The sequence below is a fragment of the Medicago truncatula genome, chromosome 5 (assembly GCF_003473485.1).
Source record: "Medicago truncatula cultivar Jemalong A17 chromosome 5, MtrunA17r5.0-ANR, whole genome shotgun sequence".
NCBI lineage: Eukaryota > Viridiplantae > Streptophyta > Magnoliopsida > Fabales > Fabaceae > Medicago > Medicago truncatula.
This window is the reverse complement of record NC_053046.1, coordinates 40,058,456-40,074,905: the sequence shown is the minus strand read 5'-3', so window position 1 is coordinate 40,074,905 and position 16,450 is coordinate 40,058,456. Positions and strand designations below refer to the sequence as shown.

Here is a 16,450-nt window from a genome sequence, read left to right as displayed (position 1 = left end):
ATTCATAAAAAAAATGGCCATACTCATTTTCTACTCATGTATTTTAAGGCATGTGATTCTATTTTAGACTTCAAACTGACGTTATAACTTATAAGTTATCATATATGATCTTTGATGATGTCCTTTATTTTCATATATTTTTACCCCCAAAAATTATTATTTTTTCCATGACATTTTATATTATTTGACATGTTTTCTGTGAAAGGTATATTTATTAGAAGTTACAGTTAATCTCTCGAGGTAACAAGCTATACTTTTTTTTTTTGAGAGAAAGGTAACAAGCATACTTAAGAGGTTAAGTTATGAATAAAATCTCCTTTATCATGTATGTAATATGAATGAAATGTCTCAACGTCTATTTTTTCATGTCCTACTTTGAAAAGGTATGGCTTGATGTATTGAATTAGTTGACAATTAGCTGTGTTTTGGCTAATAGTAGCTTTCGTTACGTTGTTCAATTTAATGGTTTCGTATCCCATGATAAAGTAATGCAGTAATTGCCTTCACTTTATTTGAATGACTTGTATATGATTGACATGGAAGTACTCAAACCATGTGGTTTTTGGTCATTGCAAATGCACTATATATATCATATAATCGACATGGTTAAACTCGAGAAATTTTGTTCAAACAACTATTTTAGAACAACATCTTTTTCTTTTTCTTTTAGGACAAAAACAATAGAGAGAGAAAGAGAAGGAGAGAGTAATAAGTAATAACACAATAAAAGTATAAGAGAAAATTATTTCGAAAGTTATCATAAAATAGTTGTATAAATATCATTGTCCTTGAACTTTTGACATAATATAGATTAAATCAAAAGTCACTGGTTTCTCTTACAACTATCATCACTGGTCTATACAACCCACTATTGGTTAAGCTTTAGGTGTTTCTTGAAGGAGTTAGGCTTTCGGTGTTGTTCAATTCCTTCTTAATAGCTATTGGTTTTTGCTTGTATTTGTATTTTTATCCTCACCTTTTTGTAATTTTCCGTTCATATTACTCCTGGTACTTGGTTCGGCATTCTTAATATAATTTCACCATCTTTTTTTTCCTCAACAGATATTTTCTTTACATACTAACTTGAAATTGAGTTTAACATTCTTTTGGTATGCTGAAAGGATATATGTTTAGTGAGTTTAGATATGAACTCAGATTTATATGATTGCCTCAATGTATAAATGAAAAAAAAAAAAGTTTTCGTTTAGCGTGATGTGTGGTTGGGTCCTTCTTCATAGAGTCGGGTTTTTTAAGACTAATATAAAACTTCTTTATCGTAGTAAATATAAAACTTTGTGCAAAAACTTGTTTTTTCATATTTTGATAATGTATGTTTTGGATAAATAATGGAAGATTTATGCTCGTTCAAAAGTTATCACTTTCTCATGACAATAGTTAATGATATCTTTGTGTTTATCATGAGTAGGAACCTAAATCTGGTCTATGTATTGATTTAGTTGTTTATTCTCTTTTCAAGTGTAGTATGGAGTCGTAGAATGATTGGAGATGGTGACATCACATAATCTATGTCAGTTACACGTTCATTTATAAGTGAATCCTATACATTGCGTAACATAAGAGAATGTATACATTTTTCTGTTTTTGCATACACATTATCCTTGGTTAGTATTGTATTATCTTTATATATAAGTGCCCTCCTTTTTTAGGGTATACTACTATGTTTAGGTTGAAATATCTCTTATACTCATGAATACACATGTTTTCATAATTATAGTAGAAAGGAGCTTAACTACATTAGTGAGCACCTAAAATAAGTGTTATACCAAAAACATAAGCTAATTGCACCATGAACAACCTACTAGATGTATAATCACAGTATAACATAACAATCATTTTCACATAGATTGACATTAGTGGCAATTGCAATACAAAGAATTTGCCAAAACATTACTAATATTTCCTCATTGAAGTTGTTTTGTTCAACAACAAAATTCTCCCATCTATCTATTAACATAACATGTAATTTCAACACAAACTCCACCTCCTCCCCTAAAGTAACAAAGGAAATAAAAAAGATTAAAAAAAAAAAAAAAAACTGGTGACCAAAAAGAAAGCATTTCAACTCCAACAACCTTTCACTACCAAAAGAGGAAAAAATAGAAATTAATGGGAACAAAGAGAATGAAGCAGTACATTGAGACCACAAAGGATAAGGATACAAATATATGCAATGAGTCAAAGGATATACAACATGTCAAGCCAAAATTCTTCACCAAGGATTATTATGAAGTTGTTATTTGGCCAGTCAACTCCATGATGGTGATGTTGGTTTGTAGACCATGTCTTGGGAAGTGGTAGAACCATAGTTCAAATCAAGGTTATGAAGCTGTTCCATCAACTGCGAACGCCTTTCCTTGAAAAAATCGAGACGAGTTGTTAACTCTACTAATGTCGAAGATGCTACAGACGGATGTCTTCCATTATATTCTGTCACCTGAAACCAATGATTGCTACTATATTAGTTCCTGGTGGAGTTACTGAAGTTATGACCTGGAAGGAACTCGGTTACAACCAGTGTTGTCAAATGGAGATCGCGGAAAATAGTAGCTTGATCAAATTCCGATATGCTAAAGTGCTATAGCCGACAACAATTTGTTTTATATAGCGTATCGGAGCACAATAGTGATTTGTTCAAATTTTATTGCGCTATAGCTGCTATTTGACAACACTGGTTATAATAAAATGATGGTAATAGATTTTAAGGTACAATCCTTGACCTTAACTCTTACCTCTGCTGCCCTTGAAGTGGAAGGCACTGAGCCAGAATCAACAACACCAAGCTCATCAACAGACATGCTTGTCGATGCCTCGGTGCTTTTTGAATCACTAGGACTCGAGTCTATAAATGGCTTCCGAGATGGCTGCCTACTACCATTACCAGAAGCCAATACTTGTCCTTTGATATTCCTCCAATCAGAGCCCAACCCACTCTCCTGTTTAAATGAAAAGCCAAAGTTTACCTGTGTTATTGAAGCAAGAGCCCTCAAAACCATAAATGAATATAACAAGCACAAGAAATGGATTAATTTTATCACAAAAAAGAACAATCAGTAAAGGATAGATTGCATTAAAATTTTCATGTTAAGATGAGGCCATTATAATAAAGTCATTCAGATTATTTAAAATTTACTTTCAGGCTTTAAAAATGCAAGTTACTTATTAACATTCACAAAGATCGGTTGAGGCGAAAATAAAACTACAAGTCCACTTTTATGCACAGTTGCACAAACCTTTCCATTCTGATTTTTTATTTTTTTTGTTCCGAAAAACAAATTACAAGACATACCTCAGTCCTTTGTTTCCTTTCATGATTACAGTATGCAAGGGTTGAATCAAAATCTTGCTGAAGAAATCTCCTGCATATGATAGATAGCCTTATATAAGTTCACAAGGTTTTCAAAAAATCACTTTATTCCACACAATCATTAAAGATAACATATGTCAGCATACTCACGGTTGAGGAAGATTCTGGGCATGCTGGTATCGATCACCTACGTCTGTAACTGAACCATAGTGATGCTGTCTTTGCTGATTAAGTTGATGGTGAAGTTCCGCAACCTTTTGCTTCAACCTAGCCACATCAGCTTCAGCAAGTGCAATCTCCTCTAGTTCAGCCTTTGTCTTTACATAAGTAGATTTCATAAGATTATTTGTACTATGAAAGCAATCAAAAGGGGAAAAAAAGTCACGAAAATAAAAAGACCTTTGAATCCATCCCACGTGAATTGGAAATCTGTCCTGAAGACATGCTCAAACCAACTTCCAATGCAGCTCTAAGATCCCTCTCAGCTTGCAACTGTTCTTGCAATCTTGAAACCTTTAAAGTTAAAAATCAGTTAGATCAAATAAGAAACGCAACAATTCAAATAGAGGAATAGGTAAATAGATAAAAAGATTAGTACATCTTGTTCAAGTGCCAAGCGTCGTTCATGCAAAGCTTGTTTCCTTCTCTCTAAGCTTGCTTGTAAAATAGCATTGCCTCTAGCCTAAAATGAAAACAAGACCAACTCCATTAAAGACCAAACATCAGCATTATGTGATATGGCATAGAATAAGCTAGAAAATAAACATACCTCCTTTGCAATTCTATGTTGCAAATCATTTTTTGCAATCTCTAGCCTCTGAATAGCAAGCCTGCAAACATCAAAAGTACCGTGTTTATGCTTTCTCAAGGTAAAAATACAAAGTGGAAAAAAATCGCATAATGCAAAGAACAATCCAATAATATTTCTTAACTCTAACAAGAATCGCATTTAACCAATGAAAAAATCAGTTCAAAGCTAAGAATCTTACTCCTCTTCTCCAGAAGAATCAACTGATTCCACTGACGGTGACTTCCTCGGCTGTTTAAATCAGAAAAAATTATAAGATGCCAAATACTTAAGGTAGGGACACAACTAGAAAACTAAGCAGAAAAGAAAAACTAAAAAAGGAAAGAAAGAAAAAACTAAAACAATTTTGTGTTTGTATACCATAATGAAAATTACTCTTAAAAAACACAGTTACTGAAAAATAATTTTCAAGAGAAACTACTCAAAAAAACTTATTTGAAGGTGTTTTTCGATTTTTTTAGATTCTCGTTTAAAAAAAATTGACATCGGATTAAAACTCCTAAAAGTGATATTTTATTTTAAAAAGTCACAAAAAAAACCTGTAACAGACAGACCATAAGTTAGCATATTTAAATTGCTAGCTCATAGCAAGTATATCATCAATGTAGCACAAAAGTCTCACGCAACAAACTCTACAAACAGATAAAATAGAATTGTCCCAAAATCTAATAACAACTCGCATTCTATATTCACAACATAAGTTTGGATCTCCTACAAAGTTGTTAGAAAGTTAATGGTCAAAAAATAACAAACTCACATTGCTCCTGCCCCAGAACGTTGACCGCTTAGTACTAAAGCTTGTGCCACTGCTAGTTTTACCAGTTGTTTGCTTTCCAGTACCTGATTGCGCCTCAATCACAGGTAAATGGTTGCCAGGGTCCATTGAAGATAAAATCTCACCCATGGAACGATAAGATTCTGTGGAAGGCAACACAATTGGTGGATCATCATCAACTACGTTCTCATTGACCTTTCTTTGCTTGCTTTTATCCTCAGACAGATGGGTATCAGGAACAGTATTCAGATTTGAATTTTCAGCCTGAGCATGATTACTAGTAGAGGATCCAACATCAGAATCATCTCCTCCAAATGCCTGCTGCAAGGGCACACAAAAAATTAAGGGAAAGAGGGAAAAAGAACATTGCAATGATCTACATAGCAAAAAAGAACAGAAATTGAATACTTAGGGCCTGTTTGGATTGACTTATTTAAAATTATCTGTTGAGACAAGAACTTGTGATACTGTTTGGGAGAGCTTATGGAATGAACTTATGACATTGTTTTCAGCTCATTTCCATAAGCACACAAGGATAGTTTAAGAAAGCAACTTATAGTATATAGAAAATCAATTTGTTTTTTTATTTATCTATTATTATAGAAATACCTAACAAGGAAGCACTTATGTGATAAGTGCTTGTGCTTATAAGCGCTTAATTAAGTTGTTTTCCAAACAGGGTCTGAATAAGAATACATCACACAGGATCAGAATAAGGGATGGAATAGGATGCAGTATAAGATAACCTTGTAATCATAAAGATCACTGCCAGCATAACCACTACTTTCACTTAATTTTCCACTGTGAACACGATCAGCATCATCATCTGTCTCTTGATCATTTTCATTCTCTGCATCATGGTAACCATTTTCTTTTACGTCTATATTATCGTCATCAGTTGAATCTTCAGACCCGCTGTTTTCAACTCGAGAATCAGCTGAAATGGAACATCTCTGTATATTTTCTTCCTGAAACAGCAGATAGAAATTAGGCTCTATATATACACAAACCAGAAAGCAATTAATCTTACGAATATAGATTGATTGAGGGCTTCTTACATCAAATACATTCTCATACTCCTCCAACAAAGTGGTAATAATTGCTTGAGCATTATTCGCGGCATTAGCAGCGGCAAGAAGCTGAGCTGAGCTATCACCACTAACATCAAATTCATCCTCCAGCTCACATTCTCCAGCCAACAGAGGCCGCAAGAGCAAGGGTGCCATGCAAGCAGCAACAGCAGAAGCAGTCATCCTATTCACGTTAGAATGAGAAGCGATTGTGTGCATCATCTTCAAAATTCTGCGAAGGTAGAGATGACAATAATTAGACTAAGAAGAAACTGTGGAGAACTTGATATGTATGTTTTAGAGCTTTTGAGATATATATATATATATATATATATATATATATAGAGAGAGAGAGAGAGAGAGAGAGAGAGGACCTCTGTAACAAACGTCGATTTGGCTCTGGAAAGGTTTCCAATATAGCACAGCGCATTGCATTAATCCTAGCCTCCTTGCGATCAATTCCTTGTAAAATAAAAAACAGCAACAAATATATGAACTTCTATAAGCATAGATTCACATGCAAAGAACTAGAGGTATAGAGCAGTACAACAAAATCTGACAATTGAAAGTTAAGGAACGAAAAAAACTAAAAGCATCAGATATATCACATCATAGATAAGATGGAATCAAGTTGATGAGATAACTTAAAGTCCAGAAAAACATTTGGCATTTGGATTTATGATAAATCCTCCGTGATAACAAGAGGTGTCTTTCTCATATATATAACAAGACATTCAAGAAATTGCACTAAAATGCTGAACTTAGTCTACAAATTTAAAATTTTCAAAATGTAGAATTCATAACCTAATCTAGGTTGTCTCAATTCAAAATAAGCTAAATAATGAAAAAACCAAACTGCAAAGTTCAGATTACAATGATTTATATTGAGCTCATCCTACAAACATATTGGGATTAAAATACACTCCTAAAACTAAGACAGTTTATAACTGTCAATGCCAGGTGACACAGAAACAGGCTGGCTGAGCCTAACTAACTTATACCAAGCTGGCTGAGCTTAAATAACTGTTGTAGTTTCTTGAGCACAGCAGAACAATCTAGATGCCGAAGCTTGTTGAGCAAGGCAGTGAATGAAGTTCTATATTCACCCAAAGAATAGGAAAAACGATTCCACGCCTAGGACTGAACATATGGAGCGTGATCCGAGTGACACGATAACAGGTGGCCCAACATATCTTGGATAGGATCTGATACTGTCTTAGATTTTGAATTGAGCCTAACTCATCGTCACAAAACCAGCTTTAAAAGGTGAGAAATGTCCCCCCAATTATGAATATTTTTCAATCCATATCACATTGAATGTGAGACTTCTCAACATTAACTAACTAGATATTAGGGTTATCTAACAAATCATAAGAACGAACAAAAACCAACACAATGAGCAAAAACAAACAGAGCAATAAGCAGCATTTCATAAGACTATCATATACCATTTGTTTTTAAAATCATATGATTATAGAGAAAATAAGCAGAGATAAACTTACTATAAGCCTCCAATAGAGCAGTACAGCATGAAGCTGGAACTGGAGAGGAGGGAAGCTCCCTTAGAACATGCTGTAAATTGACCAAGGTGAAAGTCATTCAATAAAATGTATATAACCTAACAGAACTCAAGAAAAGTAATCAAGGATTCATATTAAATAATTGTATTAAAATAGTAATTGCTTTCAAATCAGAGTTTTAATGATCATTTAAGCTGATAAAATATTGCAGGAAAACATAATTGAAAAGGACGGGCTTTACTATAGTTAGAGAAAAGTTAGTAAAGAAATAAGTTTTCCTATTATCAAGAAGAGGGGCTTTACTGTGATCAAAACTAGCATTAATACCTTAACACAGTCACCAACAACATGCGCATCTTCCTCTGCATCAAACTCAACCTTTCCTGAAAATATAAAAAACAAGTCATTCCTAAGTTTCATGCAAAAATATCCATAAACGAAAATCAAGTTTAAGCCTAAATAATATCCTCAACGGTCTTTCATTCATCCATAGAAGGTTCAACAATGAAAATAATTATAACATTGGTTCTATGTAGATGTTGACTGATACAAAAAGCTGCTCCATACTTTGTTTGTAATATGGAAAGCAAGAAAGGTCTCACAACAGAACAACCTTCAAATGCACTTAATGCTTAGAGCATTTAAGAAAATTGCTGGTACCTTGTTCATATTCTTGAACTCTGCGGTCTACTTCCTCAACGTCTGCAGATTGCCGCAGTATTCCTTCAACTTTAGTTCCTGCAAAAACATGTTTTAAACATTAAGCAGTATTTATGCATTGCAGCATTAAACAATGCTTAGGGCATTCTAACTTTTACACTAAGGAGTTTTTCCAATGAGCTTCAACGATTGAACCCCAATGATTTTATATAAAGTTTCAGAAGTTCTATTTCCATTACCGAGATTCAAGGCCATTTGCAGAAGCGCAAATTTTATGAAGTAATTGCATTATAACTTTTCCAACATTCCCTCTCTATTGGGTGAAATTCATGTGGTTCTCACCACTGCATATGGGATCGCAGATGCCGCTTTGGCTTAAATTGTATAACAAATTGTAACAGTGACACGTCATATCTCATGGTTAAAGTGTTGTCAATCTCCGATAGCGGGAAATAGCAGAAAGTTAAAATTTCGCTACATAATAGTGCCGCTATACCCACTATTTGACAATGTTTCTGTTGCGAATTCGATGAAAATCACACCAATAACAACTTGATGTGTGGAGCAAGAGATAATCAAGCAACCAAAACAAAGTGTATGGAACAATTAAATACAAGCCAAAAGTAGAAAACAACGGCGAGAAGAACACAAAAGAATTTGTTGACCCAGTTCGGTCCAAATTGACCTAGTCTGGAGGAGAGAGCAGCCCTCCGATCCACTATATGATGAGTAACGTTACAAAGAGAAATCAATGGGTTACAAGAATAAGTCTCCTGCCTAATTCTACCCAAAGTCCCAGCCTCTTCCCGTAACCAAGAGACTCAATCCTAATAGTGTTTCCCAAGGTGAATCAACCCACAAACCCTAGTGTTTGTTTCGAAGAGACAAACTCTATACAAACCCTAGTTTTGTTGTTGCCTTTCTAAACCCTTGTTTCAGCCCCCCTCTATCTCCAAGTTTGCTCTGATACAAGGTCTATATTTATAGTAAAAGTTTCGCTTAAAATTTGGAACAAATCTGCACCCAAAAATACGTTTCTGTTATTCGCCGCCAGCGCACCATCGTGCCACGATGCGACCCCATCGTGCCACGATTTTTCCAGTGCCTTGCCTCAAAAACTAAAACCTCCATCGTGCCACGTTGCCCAGCAATCGTGCCACGATTCCTGCAGATCTTGATTTTAAGTTAACTCTCACAGTTTCGTATTATTTTAGTGAATTGAGAAACAATAGTGGTTTGTCTAAATTCCGCTACGCTATAGCAATATAGCGCCGCAGTAGCTGCTATATTGTATATGCATGAAAAAGCAAGCAAATGTTTCTCTTATAAGTGTACTTTCAATTATATGTGTAAGACGTTATTTAATTATAATTTTAGTTGAGTTAATTGCTACAAAATTTTAAAAAAGATATATATTTAATATTTATTAATAAGTATTTTCGGTTCCCCATTTGATTCAATCGTTTTTAGATATGTCCCCGCCTACTAGCCAATAAGTTTTTTGCTTACTGATGAAATAAAACTTTACCGGTAATAACTACTAAAATTTGAATTATGAATGACAAAAGATGAAATGAAATATAAAGGAAACACTTAATACAAGATCATAACTTACCATGCTTCTCTAGAAACCTAAGAGCTTTTTCAAGAAAAGACGGCCCTCCGTCAATATCTTCAAGTGCTAGCAGAATCGGTCTTCCAACAACCAAAGACTTAACTGGACGCTTGTCTCTCCCTGGAAGCACAAGAAGAAATAGAAAAAATGACTTCTGCAGGTTGTTTGCTATCTAAATAAAAATCTAAAATTACGAAAATCTGCAAAAACCAATAAATAAATTTTTAATAGCAAAAGCAATATTATTATTGGCATGAAGCAAAAATAAGTTTATAAACTTTAAACAAGTGAACAAGATTCAATTAATAACGAATACGAACATTGATGGAAAGACCCGTCAATAGAATCAGTTGTATCGTTCCTGAAAATTCCATTGTGTCCCATAACAAGGGCAGCACTTGGTGCTTGTGCAAGGGCTTGTTCAAGAGCTGTCTTCCATTCAAACAAGTCTTCCGAAGTCTCTGCCTTAAGGGTGAACGCTCGACCATCACGCCCGTCTGGAAATAATACTGTAAGAAGCTTTTTGTCTTCTCTAACAACAACACTGAAAAATAACATTCCCAATTTCAAAACAGATCATCAAAACTCACAACCCCACATAAAAAATAAAAATTCCAGACATACCTTCCTGAATTGTTCAAGTCAATACCGCCCAGTGTCATGTTTACTTCCCCACCTCTCTGAGGAAGGGTACTCTACATGATCAATAAAGAAAATTCAGTCATAGATAATGGCAAAACCAATTCACGAGTATTTGAGTAAATGAAGCAAGCACCAAATTAGTAGAACTGTTTACATTATTGCCGATCATTTAAAGGTCTACACTCTATAGTCACATCTTACACTAAGGGCCTAATTGAATTGACTTATTTGAGCTTGCCTACTAGCACAAGTACTTTCGTGACTGTTTAGAACAGCTTATAGAAACATAGAAGAGCTTCGAAAAACAAATTGGCACTAACTATATCCATAGAATGTTAATATATCAAGTAAGCTTAACCAATCACTTATCACTGTACGCTTTTGTGTTTTAAAAGAATGATATATACCCATGTCTGTTTAATTAGAGAGTTGCATTATTCAGAAGTAGAACAACAGAAGGGAAGAAATGAACACAAAAACTATCCATGTTAAGATCTTAAGAATCATAGGAAAGATTTGAGTGATACTAACCGGATCATTTTTGAAGAAAACCAATGATGTGCGTGTGAGTATAAACCACCGCTTCTTCCATGATTTCCATCCTATTCCTACAAAATAGGAAAGCATTGATGAATTCCTATATCATAACATTGACAGAAAACAGGAACTACCAAAATATAATTAAAAAATCAGTTGATCTTGATTCTCCGCAAGAACAAAGATTGATAGGCTACCACAACTATAACCATGACTTAAAACCTTGTAAATACAGGGGGAGGTATATGGCCACTAACCTTTGGAAGATATGAAAAGTGGGCCACTTTTGAAAACCTGCAAAATAGTAATGTGTTGGAAATTAACCCAGTCAAACGACTATGACCAAAATACATACTAAAAAAGTAAAAATAAAAACTAAAACAGAAAAACCAATTTTATCCTTTAGTAAATACTAATAGCGCATCATATAAGGGGAGAAAGGAATTACAAAGATTAACATCATTCAGAATCTCTCTAGCCTATTCCTTCATGTCAACTACCCACTATGATTTTACTTGCTTTCCTCTTAAAAGGGCAACCCGGTGCACTAAAGCTCCCGCATACGCAGGGTCCGGGAAGGGGTCCCACCATTATTGGTGTATTGTACGCAGCCTTACCCTGTTTTTTATACAAGAGGCTGTTTCCAGGACTTGAACCCGTGACCTTTCAGTCACATGACAACAACTTTACCAGTTGCGCCAAGGTTACCCCTCACTTGCTTTCCTCTTATTGAAGAATAAAGATATAGTTCGGCAAGTGCATGAATAAAACAGGTTTCATTTAATTATATAATAGGTTACATATCGTTTAATACGTTTCTTTTTCTACTTGTCTCACTTGCCAATTTGTTTGTTAAGTTTATATTTTATAGTCTTCCGCCTTCCTAACATGTAACCCCCTCCCATCTTAAGTCAAATGTATTTGATACAAATACAATTTTGGACCAAATACATTTGACGTAATGATTACTAAGCATACGTTTATTTCTGCAGCGCATTCACCAAAATCAAGGTGAAAAAATACATTGATGCAAAGCTTATTTTTGAAGCTTCAATGAAATTGTGGTAAATATGGTCTAACACACATGATTGAAGTCTCGAACGTGAAACCAAACATATGATAAGCTAACTCTTAGCTTCCTAATCCTATGTAGTTAAAAATCCTAATTTTAACAAGACCAAGATAAAACACACTCAGCACACAATTCCTAATCTAGCCTCAACACTTAACAAGGAAATTGAATCTCCAAACCCTACTCAATTTCCTTCACTCCTTTGGCCACATTTTCAACTAAACTAACACAAAAATGAATCAAACCAAATACTCCTAATTCATTCAATAAATCAACCCCTTTAAAAATCAGAACTTCATACTCAAACTCAAATTCCAATTATCTAAAAATAGAATATTTTCTTAATCAAAAAATTAAAAATGGCTAAATCTGATAAATTCCCTCCAAAAGAAAAACATACCGTATTAGAAGCCCCAGGTCTCGGTCTCTCAAAAGCCGCTAAAGAAGCAGACATTTCCACAATATATCACTGATGAACCAACATTGCCATTACCACTAATTTCAAACACCATCAACCTCAAAAACACCACATTCAAAAAAAAAACCTTAAAATTTCCAAACACCAAAAAAATCAATCTTTGTCCCCAATCCAATCAACCCATCATAGAGATCCAAAAGCAAACTCCAACCCCAACATCAACAAAACCAAAATCACTAAGATCTAACTAAAAAGCCACAAACTTTCAATACTAAGTACTTGATGCTACCATCAGATTCATGAAAATAATCACAACTTTATGATACCCTTTTGAGAAAAAAACACATAAGGGTATAACCCTTCCCTTCTGGGGTGAAATTTTGTGTCACTTTCCAATTGATTTTCTCGCAGTTTTTTCCTCTGATTGTGTTTTTGGATTAGGTGAGATGAGGAAGGAACAGTAGTTATTATGTTAATGTGAAAAAACAAAGATGGGTTCTTTGCTTTTCACCTACTTCTACCAGAGAGTAGTTTTTGGTTTGAGAAGAAACTAGAGAGAGAAAATGATAGAGAGAGATAGAGAAGGGTAGAGAGAGAAAGTGATATTGGGTCTGATATAGTCAAGTTTAAGTCTTGTCAGGTAAGTGTCCAATGAAAATATGCCACGTCACCAACATTTACAAGGGTAAGTGGATGTAAATAAGTTAAGGATGTTACCTAAACACATAAATAAGTTGTTTCATGTATGGATGGTTGGATTTGGTGTGTGTCGTGTGTGTGAGTGTGATAATTCAAATATTCATCCACCTCTTTTATTTTTTGTAACTTCCTTATTTATTTACTGTCTCAAAACATTGATTGAAGAATCAAACAAAATAAATATTTGTTTGAATTATTGATGTACTGATTTTTAATAAAAGTTTTCTTTGTGAAATTTAAAGTATGTATTAAGGCATTTTAGCCATTAAACTACAAAACAAAAACAAAAAATAAGGCATTATACATTATAGAAAAAAATTCAAAATGGGATTGTGTAGTAATATATATGAGAAATGTCATCGTGTAAAAATAAAATGTATTATCTCGTGTAATATGAGAATTATCTATAATGTAAAACGTATATTATGAGAAATGCCGGCTGAAAGATCAATGTATACGAGATAAAAATAAAAGATCGTGTAATTTTTTACATTTTAAAGATAAATACATTGATCGTTTTTATGAGAAAGATGAATACACTGATATTACACTCTTTTTTTGACAGGATGGTATTACACTTTTTTTAGTTTTATAATATTTTTGTTATCTCGACTTTTCTAAATTCCTATTTCAATACAAATTCTATGTTTTAAAATTAAAAATTTTTTAAAAATATTGTATTGTCGATTACAAATTTCTAACTAAAAATATTCAACTAAATCACGATACTACAATATTTTTTCAAACGCGGTGTGATTCCAAGCAAACACTTAAGAAATTTATTTTTCAAAAAATAAACTTAAAACATCCCTTAAATAAGTTAAAATGAGCCCAAAAAATTAATATAATTTAAGTCCCAATAAAAAAAAACGTTTGCGGGAAAAAATTTATGTGCCTAACTCTTCACTGATAGACTAAGTAGAGTTTGGTTCAATGCATTCTCAAAAACAAACAAAAAAAAAATGTGCAAGGTCTGACCTAGGGATGGGAATAGGTTAGATCAGCCTACAGGAACCGACAATTTAGTCTATGCTAGATCAGACTCTTTTCTTAAATAAAAAAGACATAGGCTTTTTTAGAGACTTATTTAGCTTAAAAGGTCAGACCATATGCCATTCAAAAAGTCTTTTGGGTCTATTAGGTCGGCCTTTTTAAGTAAATATGAATAATATTATTTATTATTATATTATATTTTGTACTTTTAATTAAAATAAAAATTTGATAATTTTTTTTAGTAATTTCAACTTATTAATATACATTAATTTTTTGTATATTTAAATGTATTATTATAAACTAGAATTGAAATATGATACAATATATAGTCAAATTTTCTAAAAACTCATGTTGATTATCAAAAAAGAGTTTAATCTAATTGATAATATTAGTTTGCTGGTCTATTTAAACTTAGATCTCATTGTTTATTTAAAGATGTTCATATGAAGTACGCTTTTAAACAGGCTAGCAAACCGTATCATACTTTCAGAAGGCCGGATTTAGACCTAAAAAGTAAGCCTACAACAAGCCGCATGTCAAGCTTAGGCCTTCAAAAACTTTAGCATGCCAGACTCGAGCCTTCCAAAGCCTAGCTCTGTCTGGCTTATTCCCACCCCTACTCTAACCTAAGGCGCTATATGAGGCTTAGTTAAAAGTAGAAAAATAATAGAAGGAATCGTACATATATGTAAAAACTAGATGTCAATTTTCTTATGAAGGGACTAGATGTCAAAATATGATCTCTTAAAAAAACAAAAATGTCAAATATTTTTTTTAGAATAAACAAAAATGTCAAATATGTTACCCATAAATTGGTACAATTTCGATTAAAAACTTTCTACGTCTTATAATAACCGACTTACTTGCAAAATAAAAAATATCTTCTTCTTTTTCAAGGAAAAAATATTATTTTTTTAGGGTTGAAGGAAAAAATAATTGATACCTTTAGCTTTCCATTTAACATTAATTTTATTTTGTCAATTTATCTTTAATTAATATTACATGTATCACTCTTAAGTTAATATAGTGCACTTTGCATTTATAGAATGATAAGTGCATCATTACTTTTATTTTCGACTCAAAGTACATCAATGTTTGATAGTGATAACTTAGCAAACACAATATTTTATCTTTTTCATTTATACATTTTTTTTTTAATTTGTATGAAATCAGAAAATAGTTAAATAAATATTGACTTTTTCTATGTTCCACAATGTTAAAATGGTGTAGTCAAATCAGCGATACACATCCTAAGTTCAATGATAGAAACTGATTTATTGACTAAATTATGTCAGGCAACCCTAAAAACTGCATCAAACAAAGCGACCAAACATGAGAAAGTGTGTTCTGACAATCAACATGTTTTTGTACCATTTGTTTTTGACACTTTCAGCTTCCTAGCACCAGAGGCTGCTGACCTTCTACGTAGAGTTCAAAAGGTCATGCATAACAATGTCTTGTCTCCTAGGTCAATGATGTTGTGTTTACGATGATTGGTTGCGATCCAAAAAGGTTGCGGCGCAGTTTATTGTCTGTTTACCTTCTATTCAAGTGTAAATAATGATTTATATAATATTTTAACTTAATTTTGTAAGGATGAAATATAGTCTTTTTATTTATGGATGACTAATTTGTCTTCTACATATTTTGTGAGAGATCAAAATAAATCCTCACTCACGTGTATATTTAACGAGAAACGGCAAACTTAATTAACTAGGCTTTAAATTTTTCACCGTGGATAAAAAAAAAAAAAGTAGGTTAGGGATAGTGTTTTTTTTTTAAAGAAGGTTTGGGATAGTGTTGTTAGGAATATCTTTCTGTTCCTCCATATATCCGTGATTGCCACTGCTGTTCTGCACATGATCATTAAGCTCTATGATCAACATCTATATAGAATATTGGAATAGATATACACACAATACATACTAGATATATGACTTTTCTGATTTTTAATATTTTAGCCAAAATATATATATTTTTTTTTTTGCTGAATTTGTTAAAATTGCTGCAGGGGATCAATTTCCACTAATCAATAATCAGTGATGCCTTAAGTCTACTAATAATAGTGAATAGTTTAAAAAAACTAATAATACTGAATTATTCCAATTTTTATTTATTACTTTTGATAAATAATGAAGAATAAATTTACACTATATGGAAACAATCATTTTAAAAAAAAGGTATTTTAATCTTAATTCAACTCTCCCTTTTATAATTTTGAACTATCCAAATCAATATTCCCTTTCTTAAAATCATCATCATCATGACAGTGAGGCAGTGATGCAAAGCGCACTTCCCACAATAAAAAACATAAAA

The 16,450-nt window shown here is 33.0% G+C and overlaps 1 protein-coding gene across 3 annotated transcripts; it reads right to left on the bottom strand.

Moving 5' to 3' along the window:
- Window positions 1-1,837: 1,837 nt before the first annotated feature.
- On the bottom strand, window positions 1,838-13,035 carry LOC11431858 (rho GTPase-activating protein 7). Of its 3 annotated transcripts, none has more exons than XM_024783684.2 (21): window positions 12,425-13,035; window positions 11,210-11,246; window positions 10,947-11,023; window positions 10,398-10,468; window positions 10,094-10,317; window positions 9,774-9,893; window positions 8,159-8,236; window positions 7,826-7,881; window positions 7,481-7,550; window positions 6,353-6,440; window positions 5,967-6,210; window positions 5,655-5,876; window positions 4,891-5,229; window positions 4,315-4,364; window positions 4,095-4,155; window positions 3,924-4,007; window positions 3,725-3,838; window positions 3,476-3,642; window positions 3,308-3,377; window positions 2,751-2,981; window positions 1,838-2,455 (listed from the first exon to the last, which is right to left on the bottom strand). In XM_024783684.2, exons 1-21 carry the CDS (start codon window positions 12,476-12,478, stop codon window positions 2,267-2,269), a joined length of 2,646 nt encoding a protein of 881 aa, XP_024639452.1. In that variant the 5' UTR covers window positions 12,479-13,035; the 3' UTR covers window positions 1,838-2,266. The 3 variants fall into 3 exon arrangements, with proteins under 3 accessions (XP_024639452.1, XP_024639453.1, XP_013454346.1); XM_024783685.2 differs by having other exon boundaries at window positions 2,751-2,954; XM_013598892.3 differs by having other exon boundaries at window positions 4,891-5,226.
- Window positions 13,036-16,450: the final 3,415 nt, after the last annotated feature.